Below are 25,379 nucleotides of genomic sequence, written 5' to 3' on the forward strand. Positions count from 1 at the left end.
TAAGTCAGTATTAAAATTTCTACAAAAATAATAACTTTGTGTTCATTGATTTATATTATTTGTTTTTACTAGCATATTCGTCAGTCAATGTAAAAGGTTATGTGTATAAATAAATGAATAATTTCGACCACTTTTACAAATGTTTTAAAGTGAATTGGCCAATAATGGAAAATATATAATACCATTAAAACTTATGTTAGTATTTCACGTGACAACAAAGTATGTACTAATTAATTATACACGTAGAAGTTGTTAGTAAGTGTCGTTTACATGATCCGACATTGAATATTCATATGCCGGTATAACATATAATAAAGTCTTCAAAAACGTTTTTATTTTCATCAAATAATGTCCATGCTAAATCATTTAGATAAGATCAATATATTTTTTTTCAAGAAATATTTTGTAAGGACATCCAAATGGTACATGTCGATTGTTTTTATCAACATTTGAAATATGTTGTCATTGTGCACCAATCCACTTTAAATATCAAAAAGACTCTTTGCTATTTGTCTTATTATCCAATTTGAAAGAGGTTTTCAAATGAAACTTATAGATAATGTGTAGAATGATTTCAATAATGTGTGGAAGAAACCATTTTACATCTTTATTTATGTAATTGTATCTATTGTACATGTTAACGCTTTTAACTATTGAAATACGTTCATGTATTACAGTATGCCCGCAATAGTCATCACAAAGTATTCCATTTAATAAATGTGAAACATAGATCTTCTTGTCTTCTTTTTCATTATCTTTCAAACAGTTTGCATAACGGAGACAACCGGCAACACTCTGGGATAAACATTTAAAGCCGTTTTGTATGAATTCTTTCGTACGCACAAAAAATGCATGTTCATTAAAATGAAAAGCAATCAATTTTTACGATACATTCAAAGGAAATATTTTTATTTACTACATTGTATATTATATAAACAGAAATTAATTTTGTGCAACATGCCTCCTGGAAAGTCAACAAAGTTTTAGATTATTTAAAAATATATATTTAAAGTAGGAATAATATGTAAATAGTCACTGTAAAGCCTTGCACGTTGGACCCCATCAATTTTAGGGAAAATTTAAAAATAATTATTAATGGAATAACAAAAAATGCACGTCGTAATCAGCCGGCACAGATCTTGGTCTGCAGTGGTCGCATGGATAGTCTCTGTCGGCGCCAGCAGGGCTAATGGTTCATATACAAATTAAAACTGAATGTAATTTTTATATAGTTTCTATAGACGGGATTATAGTAACTTATAGACCCTTTATGCCCTCAAACAAGCTATCCTTTAACCTTTTTATGATTTGGTGTCTTGTCACAGTTTAAAAAAAAACTTATTAGTGATATTCATGAACTCTCTCCTGCTACTATTTCTGTTGGCAATTGGTATAATTATAATGAATTAGTATTTGGGAGGAAGTCAAAATAATACTTTGTTTATATTTTGCAACCTTCATGACATATTACTGCACATATTACGGCTTTAAGGTACTGACTTCGGGTCTTATGGTGACGTTTCTGCATGCTTTATTGGGGGAAGAAGATCGAGCCCATAGTGGTAAGGAGCAAAGGATTGGCTAAAGAGGCTTAATGGCATAATCTTAATAAAGTGATAATGTTTGTGCATATAAAGCTAATATATTACAACAAAACATTTTTTTAATAAACGAGAATATTTCAAAACATTATAATAGTATCATAAATTATATTTTAAGTATAATGTGAAAAATAACGGCGGGGCGTGCCCATTTTCTATTTTACCGCGTATGAAACGCTCTCAAAAATCAATTTATGTGTCGATATAAAAATAAACTACACCGTACAGCTGTCGGTGTATGAAACCGCGACTCGATTACTAAATACACGGTTGTAAACATGTGACGGAATAAACAAGACGTATAATTTTATACATATATTTATACATTCATCGACATAACTTATCAACCATATTTAGTTCTATATAACGAAAAGTGGATTATGTTAAAGTGACTGCATCCTATGTGATAAACGCAAATCTTTCATTTTATAAATTCCGGATGTTTTTAGATTAAGAATGTTAAAACATTCACATATTTTGAGGATATTTAGTTTGTTATTGATCAGTTACTGTCTAAGTGGTAAGCTACGTTTATCTTTTCATCTGATATTCTTAAAAAAATATGTTTCAAATTATGATATTCGGTTACAGTAATTGCATGCAACTTGTACCTTTGATTTATAGGTTTTTCACCTTTATCACAATTTTAATAAAAAGGTTACATTACATATTTTATAATTATATTTACAAAGCGTATTATCATTATAACGTATACTTTTTGTCCATTGCTACCTTTTAAATTATTTCTAAAACTCGTCTAGAAAAAATGGCAACTTCATTAAACATATGTAAAGGTAAAAAGACTTGCATAATACGAATCATGCAACAGACTGCACATATTCTAACAATCGAGTGAAATATCATTTGTATAATATACATTCTAAATCAAAATATTGTCAGTGGTCTAGCTCTTTCTTGCTTTGTTTATAAAACCATTTGTTCAAAATCTCAATCCTCTGAAAAAAAACCTTCTTTTGAAAGCCTTCTTCTTTTAAAGTGAAATTGTCTATAATGGTACCGTCTCCAATAAATAATCATGTTGATAGTATCAGACATAGCAACACACCATGACATAATTATATGTGTGTTGTTGACAGGTGTGAAATACATGATCCGATATAACACATATGTATATAGCAGATAATAAAATGCTCCAGAGCATAATATTATTATTCATATGATCATATAAATAAACACTTAATTATTTAGTACATTATCAATATTTTTTTCAAGCAATATTTCATAAAAATATCTGAATAATACATTTCTAAATAAAATTGCTTTGTATCAATATAGAATATACTAATAGAAAATATGCCCTTTGTAGACCAACCCACTTTAAATGTATTATAAATCAAATTTTACTTTGTTATATATCATTATATGTTGCTATTTCTGTTCCGTTTCTTCCTCTTTTTCTTTTATTATCTTTCAGGGAGTTTCAATTTTATAATAGCTTATTGTTTTACGGAACAAAATACTTTTGTTAAGTCATGCAGCGCTGTTCCTTCGTGCATTTAAATTCAAGATATAATACATAAAAATAATGTTCTTTCATTTTTTCCCAGTAAATCTTATGATTCAATATGAAGTTTTCAGACAAATTCCGGCATAATACTTTCAAATAAAATGTATGATATTTATAGAATATGGGGCTTAATGTCAAATTGAAATAAAAATCATTTTATTATCCATATATCAATTTAATAGTTTGTGTTTTACCCAACCCTTAACACTTCATTTAAGTTCATTTTAGTTTCATTTAACTGTGTGTTTTTTATGGATTTTTATATGTGTTATCAGCATTGCTTAAATAAAAAAATATTGTTTTATAGCTACTCTTAAAAAGCTAATGTAAACATGTCAAAACAACTGAGTAGGATTTAACCACAGCTTAAAGACACATAAAGCATATTTTCTTCTCTAGAAAGGGCAATCAAACTTATGCTTTAATGTGGTAATAATAAAGTGTTTTTATTTATGACTTCCATACAAATGTTTTTTTTTCAATTCCATACGTATTACTATATCAAAACAAGTCTTATTTGAAAGATTCTGAACAAACTGTACTAATTTCCAAAACGCAAAGGCTCAGGTTTTTGGCCAATGAGTAACATTTTGGAAACTGTATTTCATGAAAATAAGCATTAATCTGGAGGCGTGCTGCTTTAAACGGATGACAAGCTATCGTGTATAACCTGTTGAAGTTTATAGACCACAATATTTATAAGATGACGTAAATGTTCGTGACTAAGCTCCCATATATATTCCGCCAGAACATAGCATAAATATTTTAAACTTAATGATACGGAAATAAAATCGATATATCAAATGAGTCTATTTTTATAGAGCAAAATCGTGTACATTAATGTATACGATTTAAAATGTAGCGTTACTTTTTTAAAAATATTTGATATTAATAAATACGGAAGGGCATTAGTGGCAGGTGTATGTTTTTTACTAACTCGAAATTTCGACTAACTTACCCGAAATTTCGACATACTCATCTTGAAACTTCGATTTACTGACTCGAAATTTCGAGTTACTTACTTGAAACTTCGAGTTAATTAACTCGAAATTTCGGCTTACTAACCCGAAATTTCGACTTATTAACTCGAAAACTCGACATATTAATTCGAAATTTCGAGTGATTAATCTCGAAGTTTCGACTTCATAACTCGAAATTTCGACTTAGTAACTCAAAATTTTGACTTGGTAACTCGAAACTTCGACTTATTAACATTACTAGAAAGTTATGAGTTACCAAGGGTTAAGATAATATAATATATAGTAGGGAGTGTGGGTGAACGATGGAGATGGAGAAACAGGTGTTAAAGTTAAACTTAACTACGTAATGGCATGTATACGCCCGACCTAAAAAAACACAAGGCTTCCTTTAATTTTTACGTTCAGGCGTTCTTCAGACGTTGTATTGTATCCCACATGTTCGAACAAATCGTTTCACTAATCCTATTCTTCTCATCACTATGAATAAAACGATCCTAAGTTACTAAGTTTCGAGTTAGTTAGTCGAAATTTCGAGTTAGTAAGTCGAAATTTCGAGATAAGCAAGTCGAAATTTCGAGTTAATAAAATACATACACCTTGCACTTATGCTCTTCCGTAAATAAAGGCAAACGGGTTTATATTCTTATATTTAAATTCCTCATATTAAAAAGTATATATCCTACGTAGCATTGAAATATCATTTATGTTTACACTAGAATATTGTAAGTTTTGTTGTTGTTTTTGTTTGCTACTGTTGTTTTGGTGGGGGTTCGGGGGGTTATTGTTTTTTTTTTACATTTTTATATAGATGGAAGTATATAACAACTTTGTATTACTCAGAAAATCACTGTTTAGAATAAAGGGAACATTAATTTAAATTAAACAAATCCTTTTCCGGAGATAAAATCCCATTCATCAAAATAGATATTACTCAAAACGTAGGTGGTAGTTATATTTCTACGCATACGTCTTTCCTACGTATATAATAAATTCATAATTTCATATCATATACAAATGTGCACACAAACCGACAGGTGGCTGACATTGTGTGATAAAGTTATTTATAATTATGTTATAAATATATACAAAACATCAAGCCTTCAGCAAAATATGTGTGTAATAAGTAATATGTGTTATATTATACGTTTATTTTCCCTCTGTTCATTTGCATATGTTGCGTGTACTCTATAATTATGTTATTTAGTCTAACGTGAGAATGTTTTGGGTAAAGACTTATTTGGAGGTGGTTTAAATTGTTATCCTAAAATGATGTCAATGTTTGTCTAACATTTTTTTCTAAAATACCGTTTTGCTTTGATAGATATTTAGATTTATTATCAAAAGTTATAATTTTATATATTAATTGGTATATCATGCTATAATAATGAGTTTTAGTAACTGAAACCACATACAAGTTATATCGTAATGTAATATAACTGTTTGCCATTGGTATATTGTAAATGATTTATTGCCATTGGTATATTGTAAATGATTTATTGCCATTAATTTAGTATACTGTACATGATTTATTACCATTGGTATCTGTAGACTCTATATTATACATAAATGATTGCCATGGGTAACTTTTGCCATTTGTAAAGTGTAAATGAATGATTGCCTTTTTTATATCGTACATGAATTATTGCCATGGGAATATCGTACATAAACGTTTGTCAGTGGTATATATTATACATTAATGATCGTACGTGAATTATTGCCATGGGTATATTATTCATAAATGATTGTCATGGTTACATCGTCACCTAGGTGCAGTAACTGGTTAAACCTCTAATTCCATAGGAGTTAGTCCGTTACTGCACTGAAGGTGATCAATTCGTACATGAATGATTGCCATTGGTAAATTGTCCATGAATTATTGCCATTAGTATATTGTCCATGAATGATAGCCATTGGTATATTGTACATGAATGATTGCCATGGATACATTATTCAACGATACAGTTTCGACTCAGAGATCTTATGAAATCGCTTAAATAGTATATAATTCTTTATCATCTAACTTGAGTAATGAGAAGACACAAATGTAACCACAAGTAGATCAGAAAAGATTAATATGTCCTGCCGCAATCAATTTTCAGCTCAGATCTGATAAGCCCCTTTAATTGATAAGTGTTTCCGCCGAAAGTATAAAATTGAAAATACACAAACATGATCCAACATGCACCAGGATGCATTTTTTTATCAGTACTACAAGGTTTTCAAAATAACATTTTATTTTCAAATAAAGTGCAAATACAGATAAACTGATTCTATACCATGTAAATAAATTATTTATATTTTATTTAATGTTAGGGAATGTCACTTATAAATAGTATTAAAACTTTAAACTTGTTTACTAGATCCGGCAAAACTTAGGCGGAGAAATCTTATTGATCCAATCTGAGTTTTTTTTATCGAAAGTTAAATAGATACACAACTAGACGAGGATATAGCAATTTAATAGGAGAGCACACTCTGGCGAGAGAAAGGGCCAATATGAACTTAAGAGCGAGAAGATAGACATAACCACACATTGGAGTGATTTAATGGAAAATCCTAAATAAAATATATATGGGTAGATAATATTATGTATAAAAGAAGTAGCAGCAAAGATAGCATCAGACTATGAGGTAAAGACATAGTTATATAAGAAAGACAATAATATTTTTTAAGTCACAGGGAAGAGAAGCTTAAGACGCACAAAAGTAAGATAAAACTTAAAAAAAAAGAAAATAGAGAGAACATTAGCTGTAGCGGTGAAAGTAGAACAAAAAGAGGTACAAACACATTAGATCTCACTTGATTTATAGAAAGTAATTAGAAAACATACACATTCTGCAACACAATAAGATTTAAGCAAGAAATAAAAAAAAAATAGAAATTAATATACGAAAAAAACACATGATGAACGAACATTCAAAGGTTTCGTTTTAAGTAACACTTGAGAGGACGAGATCAAAATGAGTTATTATGCTGTGATATTTTTGATTAATAATATAACAAATAACAAAAAACGTTCATTGAAGCCCTCTTCAAGGTTATTATGAATGCGTTGATTGTTGCTTGGTTATAGGGTCTAATTTGCAGTTTCTCCGTTGAGTTCGTTGGTGCCTGATGATGAACTGATGAAGATGTGATGAATGTGATGAAGATGACTACTGATGATGGAATGTGCTATTATTGGTATTATAATATCCGTTATGCATCACAAATTGGGATATTTCTGCAATCTATTCTTCGGGAGAATCCAATATTTATTTTACAATGTTTTGTTCACATTAAATTAGGAGTCATATACTAGAGACTTGGTGGCTGTGCTCTATGGTTTCTCGCATAGTTCGGCTTCTGCACAGAGAAACGCTTATTGTGAGTCAATCCGATAACGAAATAAGGGGCCTAAAAATCCAAAAGATACTAAGAACAAATGAAATTTCTATATTAAAAAATAAAATAAAAAAAAAAAAGACCCCCATCTAATGCTATCCCCCATACAATACAGTCATATTTTTAGTGGCTTAAAGACTCATGTTCCTATATCTAATTGTAATCAAGCCGTTCATTAATTAATATCTAATTGCAATCAAGCTATCCATTAATTAATATCTAATTGCAATCAAGCCATCCATTAATCAATATTTAATTGCAATCAAGCCTTTCATGAATCATCATCTTATTGCAATCTAGCCATCCATTAATCAACATCTAATTGCATTCAAGCCATTCATTAATCAATATCTAATTGCAATCAAGCCATTCATTTATCAACATCTAATGGCAATCAAAAGCCATTCATTAATCAATATCTTATTGCAATCAAGCTATTTCATTAATCAATATTTTATTGCAATCAAGCCATTCATAATGAATACTTTTTATATTTTAGTATCTGCCGACGGATATGGTTGTGAGTCACAATGGCAGCATCTCCACAGAATCATGTGTTCATTTTATAACAGACAGGCTTAATTGGCAGGAGGCACGAGATCATTGCAAAAATCTAGCATCTGACCTTTTGAGCATTGACAGCAATCAGGAAAATGTAAGTTTTCTAGTTGATTTTTTTCAAAATGGTAGCTAAAAATAAGGTGTACGAATGTGCATATGTATTGCTCTTTTATTGCCTTTTTACAATTTTCATAGTCTGTAAATGCATGATTTGAACTTGACACAGAGTTGTAAATTTCCTACACTCCACTTAGGAAGTATTTGATTTCGGATCTAAAAGCATACTTCCTGTACATAATTGCATATACTTCTGTAATCTATAAGTGTATCAATTTTGTGATCTTAAATGTGTATGTTTTTATTTCCCTCAACGGTCGCAAATTGTGGGTCAGTAATATTGTATTTCATGTATTGCATAATGTTACCACATGAAAATAAATGGCATTGCATTTCCGTTGCAGAAACAGATCAAAGGGTTAGTAAAACATTATGTTGAAAACTCAACAGAATGGTGGATTGGCATACGACAGGTCAATGGAACCTGGCAATGGGTCGATGGCGAAGAAGCATACGCGAAAATCCCGTAAGTTGTTACTAGCTACTCCTTTCACTGACATAACCTAGCTGTAATTAATCAAATTGTAATACATGTACTCTAAATTAAATTTATTGGAGTTTCATCAGTAACATAAAACAGGCAATAGCTCAATTATTATCGTTGCTATTCTGAAAGACTTTGAATAAGATCAGTTAGTATTGATTTGCGAAAAAGAGGACTTAAGCCGGTGCTAGGGGGCCAGGACGGTAGCTTCATTTCACTTGCCAGTATCGCCCGTTTACAGGCTCATTCAAAGTTAACAAGCCTGCAACATTTTCAGTTTTGCTTTATGGATTTCATTTTTTCTATACTTCAAAGATTTCAATATGAATTTATTTTTCTTTAAACCTAGGCAATGGGCGCCAGCATCAGATAGCTATTCTGACTCAAGAGAAGATAGTAATATCTTAAGTGATGATAAATGTGCGGTTATAGACGATAAAGGAAAACTCAGAGAAAAGTCGTGCATCAGAGAAATAAGACCTTTTATTTGTGAAAAGCTCCCAAGTAGGTTTAACGGTCTAAATTCACAAAATTTGTACAAGTAATGTGAATTAAAGAAACAACACCCTTTTATTGCACAATTATTTTAAACTTACGCATGATTGAAAAAATTTAAAATGAGTATTAAATACATTAATGTGACAGATATGCAGAATGTCAAAGGTCCTATTCTAAGATGAAAAATTCTTTTTTTATTATTATTATCATTTTTATCTATATTTATCAATTTAAAAAAAATCGATCTGATGATAGTAAGTTTCTTTATACGTTGACATTTAACGTAATCAGATGTTATTTCCTACTGAAGCATTTACCACGCCTGTTAAAACTGATACAACTGATTCAAAAACGGGTGGCAAAGAAGAAAAACCAACTTGGGCAACACCAAAAATGAATGACCACGTGCGGCCATCACTTCCAACGGCTAGACCAACAAGTAAACCACGAACTGAACGTCCAAAAGATTCTCAAGAAACTACTACAAAAGCGTCAAAACAAGATGACCAATTCGCGGTAACAGATTTTAGTTACTAAAATACTAAGCATATGACCATACTTGAAACTGCATAAGCAGCCCGCTGCTGCTTTCAATGTCTCATGTTTAATTGTAAATTATTAACTCTTACGAAGCTAAATATCTTAAATGGACTTGTCTGCCTTTCAATCTTAAGAAACTCATACATAAATTTCAGGGAAATTTTCAATATAAGTACAGTCAAATATGTGTACAGCAGCCACTGAAGAGATTCAATGCATAACAAACAGTGCAAACCCTGATTGGACGGGGAATGGTATAATTAGTTGCGGATAGCAGGATTAAGTCGAAACACGAGGCTATCTGATTTGTAAGAGGGGGTGTAGCCCCAGAGTATTAATCAGATTGCCGAGTGTTTCTGTCTCTCTTGTATCATAGTCAAACATAAAAACACGTTCTCTCTGTTATCACAATATGAAACCCCAGAAAAAAATTAACCAATGAACGAGCATCTGAATATGATATTTCTATCGCTTTCCTTTTCTCTGCCGTCACAATAAGTAAACCCCAGCAAAAATGAGCCTGTCAATAAGCATGCTCTGAAGTGTGGGTAACTAATACCTGCACTCTAGTTAACGCACTGTGCATGTATATGTATACGATTTAACTCTGACACATTTTCAAAAGAAAGTTCCCAAACTATGATACAAGGCAAGGTTAAAGGACACGGATCATTTTGTTTCTTCTATATATATGCTATGCTTAGATAACAAAACAGTATAAGTAATTTATATATATTTATGTTTTAGGGTTGTTATAGTGTCAATCATGAGAGTACATGCCCTCCTGTGAACGCATTTGGAATATCATGGCCTCGTACAGAAGCAGGAAAAATGGCTAGAGTTGCATGCGGCAAAGGTGATTGTATTATAGCACTTTTTCTTTGTTTTACGTATAACAGCTTTTAAACTCTCAGGAATTCAACAATTTCAGTATATCAAAAGAGCATTTAAGACAGTAGTAACCATATTATGAAAATTTTTATTCGCTAGTGTACATGTTCTTCCCTGCTATTGTACATTTTAAATAATATTTCTCAATTCTATGCAGGCCATGCCAAATGGAAATGTAACAAGAAACCAACATGTTGGAAAGAAGAACCAGATATAAAACAATGTACATCTGAGAGTATACAAGAGCTAACTACACAGGTAGCATTTGAAATGATATTAGATTTGTATGACCATCTTTAAAGAATCACATAATACAAAGTGTAGGAGTACATTAAGCGTTCATTCTTTATACAAATAAGTGAAAATGATATTAACTTTTATGATATATAAGCAGTGACTAATTCACATATAAACTTCATTTTGCATATTATACATAACCCTGTCACCGCTAGATACATTAAAAGGTATGTCCATCTTTCAATTTGCGCAAAACCAATCGTCATTTTAGGGAACATTTTTAAAAAAAGTCCTAACTGGAAGGCGAACAGTGCAAATCATGATAAGACGGCGCGGATGTGCCTGATGATCTTGATCCACATTTGTCGCGTAGATTCTGGTGCCACTTGCAGGCTACTGTAAAGGTTAAAAATATATTTTATCAAAGGCAGACGAATTCTTAGCCGACCCGGAAGATTCTGAAAAAGCCATGACATTTACTGGTAATTTAGCAGCAATGGTAAACGAAACAGAGGAAATGTCAGAACAAGATGTCTACCAGACAACAAAACTAATGAACGCTGCTTCAAATGCTAAACCAAAGAATTCGAAGGAAGCAAAAGGCATAATTAAGGTATATCATCATGAATAGCTTTGAAAAGAATATATAATTAAAGACAAACTGATGAGGAAGGTGTTTCTTGTCATATTAAATATAAGAAGTTTAGCACAAAAAATGCATAAATTATATATTATAATTATTGAAAGTAAATGTTTGTAGACTCTGTAATCTTTAATATTTTTACGACCTATCATACTTTTTACATTGAAGAATTAATATTTATACTAGAATGTTGCTAAGTGTGGAAGTGATTTGGTTAGAAACGATAAGAAGAAGACGTGGTCCAAGATGAGCAAGGAAAGTCAGCGAACTATAGCCTCATCTCTACTGAACTCGATGGAAGCTGTTACCAATAAACTAATGAAAGCATTCGATAAACCTACAGTGGAGAAAATAGTTGAAGACAATATGGGTAATTATTATTTAATTCATTACTCGTGTGTTTGTGTTTAATGTTTCCATGGCATGAATTTCGAGTGTATTATATAATTATAGTACGTAAAAAAGTGATGCAAAACATTAACATTTTCCTTCGAAGACCTTTATTTGTTTTTTTGTTATTACAGAAATCGAGTTACAAGTTATAAATGTAACTGCCATACCTGGAAGCGAAGGTCCCATGTTTCATGGTGAATCAAATAGTTTTACAATACCTTCGGACATTCTGAAACAATTCAACACAGGTAAATGAATTATATTTCTAAAACAAATGTTCGATTTTTATTTTCAAATTTACCATTTGAGTATACATGAAAGCAATACATTTTCATAACAATGTTTGATCCTTTGATCCAAATGTGTTTTTCATTGAAATAATGGTAAAAGAAGAAGTATCTTTATTTGCATGTTTGCTCTAATTATGAACAGAATATTTCAACTTCCAAATGAATTTATATAACTTCATAAAAATAGTGTCAGGAATCGTTTAACAAAACCAATAAGAATGTAACGAGGTCAATTTGAACAGTGTGAATACATTTGATAAGTATGCAAAAATTATGGTACATATCTAATAAATTAGAGTTTTAACAATGATACTGATATATCTATGTTTAATTATCATATACTTATTAACTTTAGGAGATTTAGCACGATTGGTGTTCATTAACTACAATAATGTTGGACCTCTGTTAAGTCCGGCTGATGACGAAGCAGACGATAAGTTAGAACGCCGTGTAATGAGTCAAGTGCTAAGTGCATCTCTTGATGAGGAGCTTGGAGGGAAGACACTGGAAAAACCTGTTACATTTACATTGGAAATCAAACATGTAAGCTATGCAAAATTTGTAAAATTCATACTTTGTTATATTAAAAGATTCTTTTGTAAGATTGTTTGTCACGATTTTGATGATATCGGTTTTAACTTTTATAAAATTATCGTTTAATAACATCCTGCTTATAAAGATCATGTTTCAAAGGGAAGAGATAATCATTTTGAAAAGTTGTCGGTTGAGCTATTCTGTATACAGTCATATTTTTATGACTGCTCGAAAGCAATAAATCCTATTCTGTTATAATGAATTTAATAAATTAAACATCTGTTATGTTAAAAACTTTGTATTTCATTCATGCATCAGTCCGTTAAGATTAAAGAAAAGTTATCAAATAAACCAATACGTATTCAAAATGTATGTCTTCATCTTTTTCAGCAAACTCCAAACCAAGATATGATTGATCAGTTATGTTCATTTTGGAATTTCAGTCTTGGGTAAGTGAAAAAAAATAATTTCATTGCAGATAAAGCAGCAACAAATAATAAGCTTCTATATGAGAAACGAATACATGTATATTATAACATTATCTATGATTTATAGCAATATATTGTTATCATATTCTTAATAAAGATAAATGAAATCCCTTTACGAGTCCAAAACGGCAAAAAAAATTGTGCAGACTCGCTTTGTTTTAGCCTAAAGTCATTCAGTTGCAATTAAAACATATGTCATATTAGAATCTTTTCAACACGCTATCTTACATTTTTCAGGTTCTCGGGAGCATGGTCTCAGGAAGGCTGTTCTTTGAAAGAGAAGAACAAAACACATGTGACGTGTCAATGTGATCATCTTACCAATTTTGCTGTCTTAATGGATGTCCATAGTACTAAGGTTGTTATATGTTTCAAGTTTGTAATAGAAAATAAGAATATAGCAGAATTTGCTCCGAATTCAAGATAGTATAATAACATTAAACATGTATTCTGATATACGTGCATTGACAGGCTAAAATATCTTGATAAATGTTTTATTATTTCTATATTAAATTAACGTTTTCTATTATTATTCACCCTGAATATTTAACAATAAAAACTATTATATCAGACTAAAGTGTTATGAGCATGAAGATTTCCTAAATGCTCTTTTAATTTAACAATTAAAGGTGCAAATAATCGTCAGACCGCCTCAACCTTATGTTTCTCTGTGTCAGTAGATACTCCTTTACTGTTATTATGTTGTTTTTTTTTAAAGAAACACAAGTCTGTGTATCTTTTATAACATCCATACAAATGGCCTTACTGAATTATATAAAACATTCAAATCATGCATTGACTGAATAACTTTCACACTAATGTGATGCATCCTTAAGATGTTATAGGCTTTGTTTTATTCATAATTTTTTTATATGTCTAAACCTGAAGAACCCACTAAAACCTGGACATTTTCTTTAAAGGGACTCCAATGAGGTTTAAAAGCCTAAAAACATAGCATTTGAATTTCTTACATAAATGAGCTGGGGCACTTTATACAGAAATATATGCAAATGTAGTTAAGAAATGTACTTTATAATAAATTGAAAATCGTTTTTTTATGCTTTTCTTAGCAAAGTGTTTAAACGCTTATAGTAATGCAAATTTATGCTAGCAAACTATATATTTAATAAAAGTACCAAATATCTGGCCTACAAATGATGTCCAACATTTAAGTTGTTGAAATGGTTTAAAGCAAAAGTGATGATATCAGCAACAATCAGTCACAACTCTTTCTCTAACTTTGACACCATCAAATATTATTGTTCTTCTCCTAAGGTAAGTCCCGACTAACGAATCTCAATATCTGATTTTCTGTTTTAGATAGAGGCAATCCATGCCAATGCCTTGTCTTATATCACTTATGTTGGCATAATCATCTCCCTTGTATGCCTCTTTCTTACCTGGGTCACTTTCGTTTGTCTCAGGTAAGTTAATTGTCTTAGTTTTACATTCATCATGTAACCATTACTTTGCAGATTCAATGTTTTAATGAATGCAAATCTATCGACTGTCATCAGAACTGTTTTTACTTTTTAATACCTTAGATACATATTCATGTTATTTGAAAGGTCAAAATTGGAAGTACAAATTTGAAAAGTTTTCATTTTGTTTTTCTATATCATTTTTAATCTAGACAGATTTTTGTAGATTGTCAAATACAAAAATAGTTGTAGTGACTTAGATTTTAATCATATTCATGTAATATCAAATAATGTGTGTTTTTATTTTACTTTATGTTGGTATTTACGTATAATTATTAATTGATACATATGATTTTTTATGTTTCAGTATACGTTGTATACGTGGCAGTAGAAGTAGTTACGGACACGCCGAAGGTAACGAATATTACGGCCAAAGTGGAAGTTATACTGGATCTACAGCAGGTTCACGGTAAACGACGCTTCTCCTGTTTTCCTGATAGATTATTTTATCAACCATTTTTGTTAAGTTAACAAAATATTTGGTCGTTTCGACTTTCGATTCAAAATTTAAAATGGTGCGCTAGTTTACCAACGCAAAAAAATCTAAATAGTAAATAGTTTTTGAACAAGATGACATCAGTTCAAGATATTCATATTTAGGAGATCGAATTATTAGTACCAGAACAGTAAGGGCTGCAACTTGTTATAACACGATAGTTTAATGGAACGTGTAAATGCAGTCCTAGTCATATGATTAATGTAGTTATATTTTTTATAACAACCATTTAACGGATGATTTCTCATAACGGCCAGTAGCCTTAGGACGAACATATTTCAATATTTTATGATTGTAACAACCCATTATCAACATAGCTTACAGTATAGTACATATCATGAAAATAATATGTTTAACTAAACTTACTGATACATTAAGATTTGCTTTATAATAACTTATTACATTTCAGTTCTGCTCAAGGAGAAAGAAATTCTATCCACAAAAATCTTGCTTTCTGTTTGTTTATTGCTGAATTACTATTCATTTCCGGGATCGACAGGACAGACAATATGGTATGATAAATTCAAATAAACTGTTTATTTTCAGTTAATTATAATTGATGCTGTTTAACTCGTAATTTGTCTCGGACTCTTTTAAAACATACATACTTTTTATACTTGTTAACCAGTCCTCTCGTTAACTATAAGATATAAGGATCAGAATCAAGATAAGGATCAAATGTTTCCGTGGACTTGAAATAGCATATTTATGAAATTTTAAGATCAATTTTTTTATTACTGTTCAAGATATGGGCATTTTACAGTTGGTCAAAATATTGATCTTGATCCTAAAAACCGATCCTTATTTTGATCTGATTATTTTAGTATTTTAATTGTTTTTTCCTCAATATCCAAAATAGGATTGTTTCTTTGCGAATCAGTCATCTTTTACATATTGTTAATGTACCATTTATGAAAGCCTAATACAATAAACTTAAGATTCATAAAGCAATGAATCGTGATCGTTTGATGCTGATTAATGAACACTGGGCCTGTACCTTCTTTTAAATATTTCAGGTTGCATGTGCTCTAATAGCAGGATTTCTGCACTACTTCTTCTTGTCCAGCTTCACATGGATGTTTGTAGAAGGAATCCAAATACTGTTTATGTTGGTACAAGTCTTCGATGCTGCCAAATCGAGGCTCAGATATTATTATGCCATTGGCTACGGTATGAATAAATCAAATGTTATAAAACGACCTAAAATAATTGCACCAAGATTGATATCCTTTTCATTACTGTAATAATCATAATATTAATAATAGAAATAACTTTATTTTACGAGATATAGCTTCGTAAAAATGCAAATTTAAATGTGGACTCAGGAACAATAAAAAAACGTATACAATAAGCCATTTTGAATAACATAACAAATAATTTGATTTATGTCACATTCATTCTTTGCCAATTACTTTAAATTTCATTTAACGAAACTTGATATACATCAACAATATGTATTTTCAAACCAACCATATTAATTTCCTACACACGTAAAATTATTACCATGTTTTTATATATGCTTTTTCAGGTGCCCCATTACTAGTGGTTGGCATATCAGCTTTAGTTTATTATGAAGGTTACGGAACAGAAAGATAGTGAGTTCAAAAAATTATACAATATGTAAATACTGAACATCTTAGTATATTTTTCTCAAAGTTAATTTTTCTTGGATATTTTGGCTCATCGCAAAGCATGCAGATTTGAAGATAAACCTGCTATTGCTATATGGACCCGCTATTCGGTATTTATTGGTGTTATCATTTTAACTATCGTATGAAAAGTGAATTACAAATACAAAATCAATCTAAAATATTGGCATTTCAAGGAAACCAATGCCGTATTACTATAAAACTATTCATATCGGTAAAGAAATTAAAATGTTGTTAACATGACAAATTATTGTTGTTTTTTCTACAGTTGTTGGTTGACTACAGACAGGATGTTTATTTGGAGCTTTGCTGGTCCTGTTGCATTTATTTTATTGGTAAGAAAAATATATAATTTAATGTATATTATTAATGTGACAAAATTTGCGCATAAATTTTGTTTACCTCTCTATCTCTTTTTTATTTGAGTCGAGACTTATTTGCTCCGTACTTCACTTCAGTGTTGTTATATTTTTCTGGTCCTTGGAGATCATTGAGTCCAGAACTATTGAGTGTTGAGAATTAAGTACCACTCAAGCCGGTGCAAGGGTGCGTGTGAGATGTTGCACTTATTCATTATCCCTCATGTACAGACTAAATCAAACCGAGTCTGCAATTTTCATGTAATTTTGCTGTTTTTAATGCTTCCAATGGATCACTTTTTTCCACAGATATTTATATTACATTTAAATATAGCTCTCTGATTTGTGAAAATTGAGGTCAAGACATAATATGTTTGTATGGTACTCATAACTGCTAGAAGGTTTATATTATTAATTTGTATTTTTGTGGACACAAAGCCCTACATTAGATGAAAAATATGAAATATTTTGTGTGTATATCTTACAGATGAATCTAGTGGTCCTTATTTACGCTATGTCTACAGTATGTAAGCATTCCGAATACGTGTTTGATAAAGATAAATCAATGTTTGGAAGTTTTAAGTAAGTACAAAACTATTTTACATAATGTATAGATGTAAATGTGCAAATAACCTTACTAAATGTTTGCATCTTCGTTTAATGATTTTTTCAGCCAAATTAATATAGACAATAGATATTATTAACATTAAACATGGTACAAATGTTGAGGGCAACAAATGATGAAAAAAATCAAATACACACCCCATATACAAATGGTTAGCATTAGTGCAAATTAAGGTAATAGCAAGTCCTCTATCTTCCATTAAACATTAACAAATGAAATGCATCTTCATTAAGCATTCTGATATAAAAATAATAATATATAAAAATAATAAAATAATACCAATATACAATGTATATATACAGTAATTGTTGTCGCTTTGATTTTTTATTTATTTTTTTATTAATATTTTTTTTAACTATTTTATATTCTTCAATCTAACACGCATATACATGTACTATGTATGATTATAGACAGTATTAATTATCTCTTTATCATATTTCACATTTCTGTTAAATAACTTAAGTACAACTTGAACCTTATCCACAGTGGATCAATGTCCTAATTAAGTAGATAATAGGTTAAAGACATCATATCGGCTCAATAACTGAAGTACCAGTTGACCTAAAACCTATTTGCTTTGACGTTATATGATGCTCTTATTGAGAAGATGACCTCTGTCTTTTTGGCGGTCTTGTTGCCTCATCATGCAATAAAAAGTAAAGAAAATAAATATCTAAATATCTCCATTGTCATTCGGCCCAAATTTAATATGGCTATGGCGGTAGGCCAAAGCTACAAGATGATGGCTTTGGGTCACTTTGACAACGTATAGGTCACTATTACTTTAATCATGTCAGTAACTTGAATCTTTGCCATACGGTTTAACATGCCTTTTTGAAAGTATAGGGTTTTTTAAAAGTTAAATGAAAATGTAAATATGATGAAATGTTTTATAGAGCATGGATACAAGGAGCGTTGGCGATGGAAGTTCTGTTGGGACTAACATGGGTGTTTGGATATTTCTATATCAGTGAAGGAGCTATACCAGTTGCATACTTCTTTACAATTTTCAACAGTCTTCAAGGCCTATTCATTTTCATATTCCACTGTATATTGAATAAAAAGGTAACTAGTTAAAATTACATTTCCTTTAACAATTATTGTTTACACAATACTAACATATCTCTATCAAACTAAGGGATGCATAATTATAGTTTTGAGTTGACACGTTGGTACCCAAAATGCATAGCTGTATTTGCTTACAAAAGCAAATATTACATATTGTGTGGCTTTCTTAGAAAGTTTCCCATTCTTCATCTCAGTATTGATATGCATATTATTTTTGTGCTTCGGCTTCATTGATTCTAATAATTTTGAAATGAGTTTTAAGGATTGAACACCGCTATAAGACGGTACTGGCGTGGGGGTTGGAGATGTTGCACTTAACCTAATCTTTCGTGAACAGAATCAACAAAACCAAATCTGCATGTTTCAATTGAGGGTTCTCCTCTTCCCAGAATGAACATGTCTAGAAAATGTTTAAAAGCTAAAATAACGCTATATGTTAAAAATAGAACAACATCAATACTGCTTTGTTGCTAAATTTGTTCTTTTAACACCTGGCCATGTTGTAAAAGATTTCACAAAGGTAATGACTTAGTCAGTATCAAGTTCATCCTGTTTTGAAAAGAAAGCATTTCTTCTTTATTACAGGTTCGTATTGAATACTCGCGCTTTCTTAATATTCCAAGAAGATATTCTTTAGGTTGGACCAACTCTTCTAAAGAGACAAATCCGGGAGCATCAGACCATCGAAAGAATACAATCCCAATAAATGGGACAAGGGAACAACCCGAATGCATTGATTTGGAAAAAGACAGACGTGCTTCGACCAGGTCAACTACATCTGCGTAGAAAATGTTGTTTACGCGTTTGTGTGTGATAGGTATTTTAATGAACAAGGACAAGCACGGTCTTTAGTTGTTGTGTATTTAATTATCACCGGTGAAATATGTTTTGTTTATGGTGCTATTTATATCATTTTATTATGTTATTATTATACGACTTTTGACATAAAATATGCCTTTGGTATTTCATTCATGACACATTGTGCCAAATTATGCTTTTTTTGCCGTAAACAGGGGCCATGAAGACCCTTTGTATACATGTATATTATACATGTATATCTTACATGAATCTCAACGAGACTGTAGTGAATTTCATTAATGAGTATAATTAAGTCTTTACAAAGGCTGAAGTTTTAAGTCGTTTGACAAGACTACTTGTAAACTTCAAATTTCTCAAAAAAAATCCATATTTTTTTAAAATCTTTGCAAATTACTCCTGCTAATGAGATGTTATAAATCTTCTCTGATAAAGCTTTTCAATCTTTTTAAGAATAAAAGTTTTATCATTTATTCTCTGCCGTGTACTGTGTTCATTAATTCTATTTTTTATGTTAGTAAAACGCTTCAGTGATAAAATTGTAAATGCAATATAGTATTAAATGTATGTATTTTGTTAGTATATTCACTTCTGGTTTACACTTTTCTTAGTACACTTCCTTTATCAACAGTATCACACTAGTAATAATGTCCCAAGTCCTCTTGACAATGTATATATAAAATAGCAACAATGATCATTTTCATTTTCCCCACTCCTAACATCTATTCAAGCTAAATTTTAGGGGATAATATCGTTACTGAAGAGGCATAAAGTACAATTTATTCTAACCTTCAAATGAACAGTCTTATCAACAAACTTGCCTTGATTATTTGTAACTGGGGCTCTTTGGTAAGAGTTGTTCCAGAAGACTGACTTACACATTGATGTGAACTAAATTTACAGTGTGTATACAGAACCACTGTATCATTTATTGCAATCTATAAAGATCAATGTGTATGGTTTATTGCGAACACAAGCACCCGTTTCTTCCGATCACTGTATGATTTACAGCAAGCTTATCTTTTATCATTTCTGGTGAGCACAGGAAGTATACGGTACAATCTCTGCATAGCAACAAGCATTTGGAGATAATGAATCTGGTTGTTGATTAAGAGGTGTTGCCCTAGAACTGTTATATCTATTGTGAAATCTTTGTGTGGGATACATTAAGGCTGTTGTTGTTACTGTCAAAGAGGTTACTGGTGTACAGACGTCTTAATCTGGATTATTTTTTTATATGCCAAAAAGAATTTCAGGCATATAATGTTATACCCCCTGGCGTCCGTTCGTCTGTCCGTCCGTTAGCAATTTGGTTTCCGGAGCATAACTTTAATTCCATCCAGCCCACAATATTCAAACTTCATAGGATGATATTGTCCATATTGGGAATAAGACCCCTATTGATTTTGGGGTCACAAGGTCAAAGTCACTATAACCTTAAAACTGAAAACAGTTTCCGTAGCATAACTTAAGTTCCATTCGGCCTACAATTTTCAAACTTCATCGGATGATCATTGAGCAATTTTAAATTACAAATTGTTGTCAGACATATTTTCAAACATAAGTGTACCGAAAAAGACATTACTTTTCTTTTGGATGTCAAATATATACATTCGTTTTCCATTATCTCTGTTCATTACCACATCTGAAACCACGAGGTAGAACTACTTTCAATCCGTATTGTTTCCGAGGTTATTATAGATAATAGCCGAGGCAGTTCCGAATGAAGATCCCTTTTGATATTGGGGTCACAAGTTCAAAGTCACTATTACCTTAAAACTGAAAACAGTTTCCGGAGCATAACTCAAGTTCAATTTGGCCCATAATATTCAAACTTCATAGGATGATTGTCCACATTGGGAAGAAGACCCCTATTGATTTTTGGGTCACAAGGTCGAAGGTCAAGGTCACTATTTCCTTAAACCCGGAGCATAACTGAAGTTTTATTCGGCCCACAATATTCAAATTTTATAGGATGAGTGTCCATATTGGGTAGAAGACCCCTATTGATTTTGGGGTCACAAGGTCAAAGGTTAAGGTCACTTTTACCTTAAAACTGAAAACAGTTTCTGGAGCATAACTTGAGTTCCATTTGGTCCACAATATTCAAACTTCATAGGATGATTGTCAATATTAGGTAAAAGACCCCTATTGATTTTGGAGTCAGAAGGTCAAGGTCACTATTTCCTTAAAACTGAAAACAGTTTCCGGAGGATAACTGAAGTTCCATTCTGCCCACAATATTCAAACTTCATAGGATGATTGTCTATATTGGGTAAAATACTCATATTGATTTTGGGGTCACAAGGTGAAAGGTCAAGGTCACTTTTACCTTAAAACTGAAAACAATTCCTGGAGCATAACTTAAGTTCAATTCGGCCCACAATATTCAAACTTCATAATTATGATGATTGTCCATATTGGGTAGAAGACTCCTATTGATTTTGGGTTCAAAAGGTCAAAGGTCGTCACTATTACCTTAAAACTGAAAACAGTTTCCGGAACATAACTGAAGTTCCATTCGGCCCACGATATTCAAACTTCATAGGATGATTGTCCATATTGGGTAGAAGACCCCTATTGATTTTGGGGTCACAAGGTCACTATTACCTTAAAACTGAAAACAGTTTCCGGAACATAACTTAAGTTCCATTTGGTCCACAATATTCAAACTTCATAGGATGGTTGTCAATATAAGGTAAAAGATCCCTATTGATTTTGGGGTCACAAGGTCAAAGTCACTATTACCTAAAAACTGAAAACAGTTTCTGGGGCATAACTTAAGTTCAATTTGGCCTACAATATTCTAACTTCTTAGGATGAGTGTCCATATTGGGTAGAAGACCCCTATTGATTTTGGGGTCACAAGGTCAGGGTCACAATGATCTTTACACTGAAAATTGTGGTTTCATAACTAAGGTCCATTTGGCCCATATTATTCAAACTTCATAGGATGATTGTCAATATTGAGTAGAAGACCACTCTTATTTTTTGGGGTCACAAGGTCAAAGGTCAGGGTCACAATGATCTTTACACTGAAAATTGTGGTTTCTGGAGCATAACTTAAGTTCCATTTGGCCCACATTGTTCAAACTGTTTTCGCTCAATAACTTAAGTATTACAGCTGTTAAATTCTATAGGATGAATATCTATGTCCAATACATGACCCCTATTGAATTTAGGGTCATAAGATCAAAGGTCAGGGTCACAATGACCTTAACACTGGAAATTGTGCTTTCCAGAGCATAACACAAGTTTCATTTGGCTTACAGTGTTCAAACTTCAAAGGATGATTGCCTTTATTGAATAAAAGATTCATATCTATATTAGGGTCACAAGGTCAAAGGTCAATATCAAATGACCTTAATATTGTTTAAAGTTTTACAACTGTCAAACTTCATAGGATGATCACATATATTGAGTACATTAATTATATGCCCTAAAAAATTTGCTTATGTTATGTATCCCTAGCGTCATTCTGTCCATCCGTTGTAGTAAAATTATTTAATTCCCATGTCTTACAAATGCTTCATCCTTTCTAAAAAAATCACTTTCAGGTATATAATACCCCAACTAGCAGTGCTCTTGTTTTATTCTTTAAAAAAATCAACAAATGAAATGTCATTAACTTTTTTTATTATTTTTTTGAATGCCATATCACAGAACAGGGTCAATAAATATGAATATTATAAATATAATATAAAAAAAACTATGTTCACATGAGATTTTTAAATGAATATTAACATGCAGCAGTATATAATTTATAAATGAAAAATCACTTATATATACATGAAAATGTCTCTTAAAACAATAACAAAAACAGTGAGCAGTTGCAAAAAAATATAAAGTGTTCTCAGCACAGAAAAAAGAGGAAATTAAGAATATATGATAGTTAACGAACAAAGCTTCATGTTTCTTTAGGAAAATGTCTTATGATCTTGTAAGGTTTTTTAAAGCTGTATGCCTCCAGATGAGCCAAAATATTTCTAGAAAAACAAACTTGAGAAAAATGAAAAATTTAAGAAAAGTTAAAATATTCAAGATTCCAGTATTAATTTACATGTTGTGTGTGATTAATGACTGATATTGCAGCATTGATCATCATATTTCTGCTTCATGACTTACACAGTAAGGGCTATTTTTGCTTATTTTGTCCTCTATGTGGATTGTGTCTTTTGCAATGTGTAAATAACTATCTTTGTTCACTTCACCACATAATAATTCTATATACATTTTCAAAATTTTAATGCAAATTAGCACAAATCTGGAGGCTTGCTGCTTTAAAAGTTTAAATTCCAATCTCCAAGTATAGAGAGGGGAAAAAAGAACTCAAATTTTGTACAGCAAATAGCATATACTAGTAATTGAAATTATCCAGCAATTCAGTAACATTTGAGAACACTACACAATCATTTGCATAATTAAGTGTTAAAGTTCTTTAGTAATCCTTATGTAGCAATTCCTCTTTGATATTCATTTCTCCATTGTAATATTCAAAGTAACACATTGTTATTAATTCATGCATCACAAGCTTCAAAATTAACAATTGACTTTTAATATATGTTGAAATGCTCTTCTATTATTTGATCATTCTCAACCTCTCATCACATAGGCCACACAAAAAGTGTGTTATTTTTCTGTGTTATCAACATTGATCAAGTTAGCTTCTATAGTAGTCAACAATTGACGAGATAGTTTTAGTACAACAGTCAGATGTATTCTCGAACATCGAAATATTTTTTTATATGTAAGATGTAGCGCTTCCTTTAAGTCAGTTAGTCCATATCTGGTGGTAAATCATCTTCAAGCTGAGTTTCCTCCCTTTCCACCTTGTCTGGTTCCGTAGGTGACTGGTTCTGTAACTGAGATGCTAGACTGGTATTGATTATTTTCATCAAACAATCAGCCTGGAAAACAAATATACAAACCAGTCAAAAACAAATTGATATACAGTGATTCTTTTTTGTCAGTGTAAGATGAAAAATTTAAATACAGGTATTTTTGGCTGTACATTTTTTTGTAATTGTTTTATCTGTCATTTTGAGAACTTTAACACATTTACAACTATCGTTAATAAATTTATAGACCTGATTGATCATCTAATTTTTCTAAGTTGAGCGGTCTTTAAAAATTTTCAGTTATCATTTAACAAAAGACGAAACAAAGAGAACAATCAAAAATAAATTAAAGTTCTTTATTAATATCAGGACAGGAAAAAACCATAACTTTCCAACTTTTTTTTGCACTACTAAAGATGTAAGTCGATGAAGATGAAACATAAAAATATCAACAGAAATTTCTGAGTTGTTATAGAAAAAACCAACAATATGAAGTTAATCCCCTAAGTTTCAAAGATGATAAGAGTAAAAATACTATTTTCAAGTAAAAATATTGATGGCAAGTAACAATATTTCACTCAAACATTTCTATCTCCCTTCAACTGATCCTAAACATTCATCAAACAACTTTGAAACAATTATAACACCAAACAACTGTAATAAACAGTTATATAACAGCCAAACAGCTTCAACATTATCTTACCATGAACAGTTTACTCCCCAATCAATTATTTATCTCTCTAATTCTACATCTTTTACATCTATGTCTTTACCAAAATCATTCTTATCCTCAGAAGATGAATGTATGATCACTTCAAAAGCCTGTCATGCTAAAATTCATTATTTACTCTCATATAGTTTATAATCACAATTTTTTA

General features: G+C 31.0%; 1 protein-coding gene and 1 long non-coding RNA gene across 2 annotated transcripts; one reads left to right on the forward strand and one right to left on the reverse strand.

Moving 5' to 3' along the window:
* The first annotated feature begins 1,852 nt into the window (after window positions 1-1,852).
* On the forward strand, window positions 1,853-20,238 carry LOC132734881 (adhesion G protein-coupled receptor L2-like). Its single transcript, XM_060721744.1, has 22 exons — window positions 1,853-2,121; window positions 7,993-8,148; window positions 8,516-8,637; window positions 9,005-9,159; window positions 9,464-9,669; window positions 10,441-10,549; window positions 10,742-10,842; window positions 11,249-11,434; window positions 11,651-11,834; window positions 11,989-12,105; window positions 12,503-12,690; window positions 13,072-13,130; window positions 13,407-13,527; window positions 14,490-14,593; window positions 14,958-15,059; window positions 15,556-15,658; window positions 16,163-16,316; window positions 16,675-16,741; window positions 17,064-17,130; window positions 17,642-17,736; window positions 18,676-18,844; window positions 19,433-20,238. Exons 2-22 carry the CDS (start codon window positions 8,008-8,010, stop codon window positions 19,631-19,633), a joined length of 2,751 nt encoding a protein of 916 aa, XP_060577727.1. The 5' UTR covers window positions 1,853-2,121; window positions 7,993-8,007; the 3' UTR covers window positions 19,634-20,238.
* A 3,044-nt stretch (window positions 20,239-23,282) lies between these two features.
* Window positions 23,283-25,356, reverse strand: LOC132734882 (uncharacterized). Its single transcript, XR_009626381.1, has 2 exons — window positions 25,205-25,356; window positions 23,283-24,570 (listed from the first exon to the last, which is right to left on the reverse strand). It is a non-coding gene; the product is annotated as an uncharacterized LOC132734882 (long non-coding RNA).
* Between the last annotated feature and the right edge of the window lie 23 nt (window positions 25,357-25,379).

This window comes from Ruditapes philippinarum, unplaced genomic scaffold (genome assembly GCF_026571515.1).
Source record: "Ruditapes philippinarum isolate M1 unplaced genomic scaffold, ASM2657151v2 ctg5074_1_1_1_1, whole genome shotgun sequence".
NCBI lineage: Eukaryota > Metazoa > Mollusca > Bivalvia > Venerida > Veneridae > Ruditapes > Ruditapes philippinarum.

Coding starts and splice junctions, on each gene's coding strand:
- LOC132734881 (XM_060721744.1), top strand. CDS start 8,008: ATGGTTGTGAGTCACAATGGCAGCATCTCCACAGAATCATGTGTTCAT. Junction 8,149..8,515: donor TTGACAGCAATCAGGAAAAT/GTAAGTTTTCTA, acceptor TTTCCGTTGCAG/AAACAGATCAAAGGGTTAGT. Junction 11,835..11,988: donor AATAGTTGAAGACAATATGG/GTAATTATTATT, acceptor TTGTTATTACAG/AAATCGAGTTACAAGTTATA.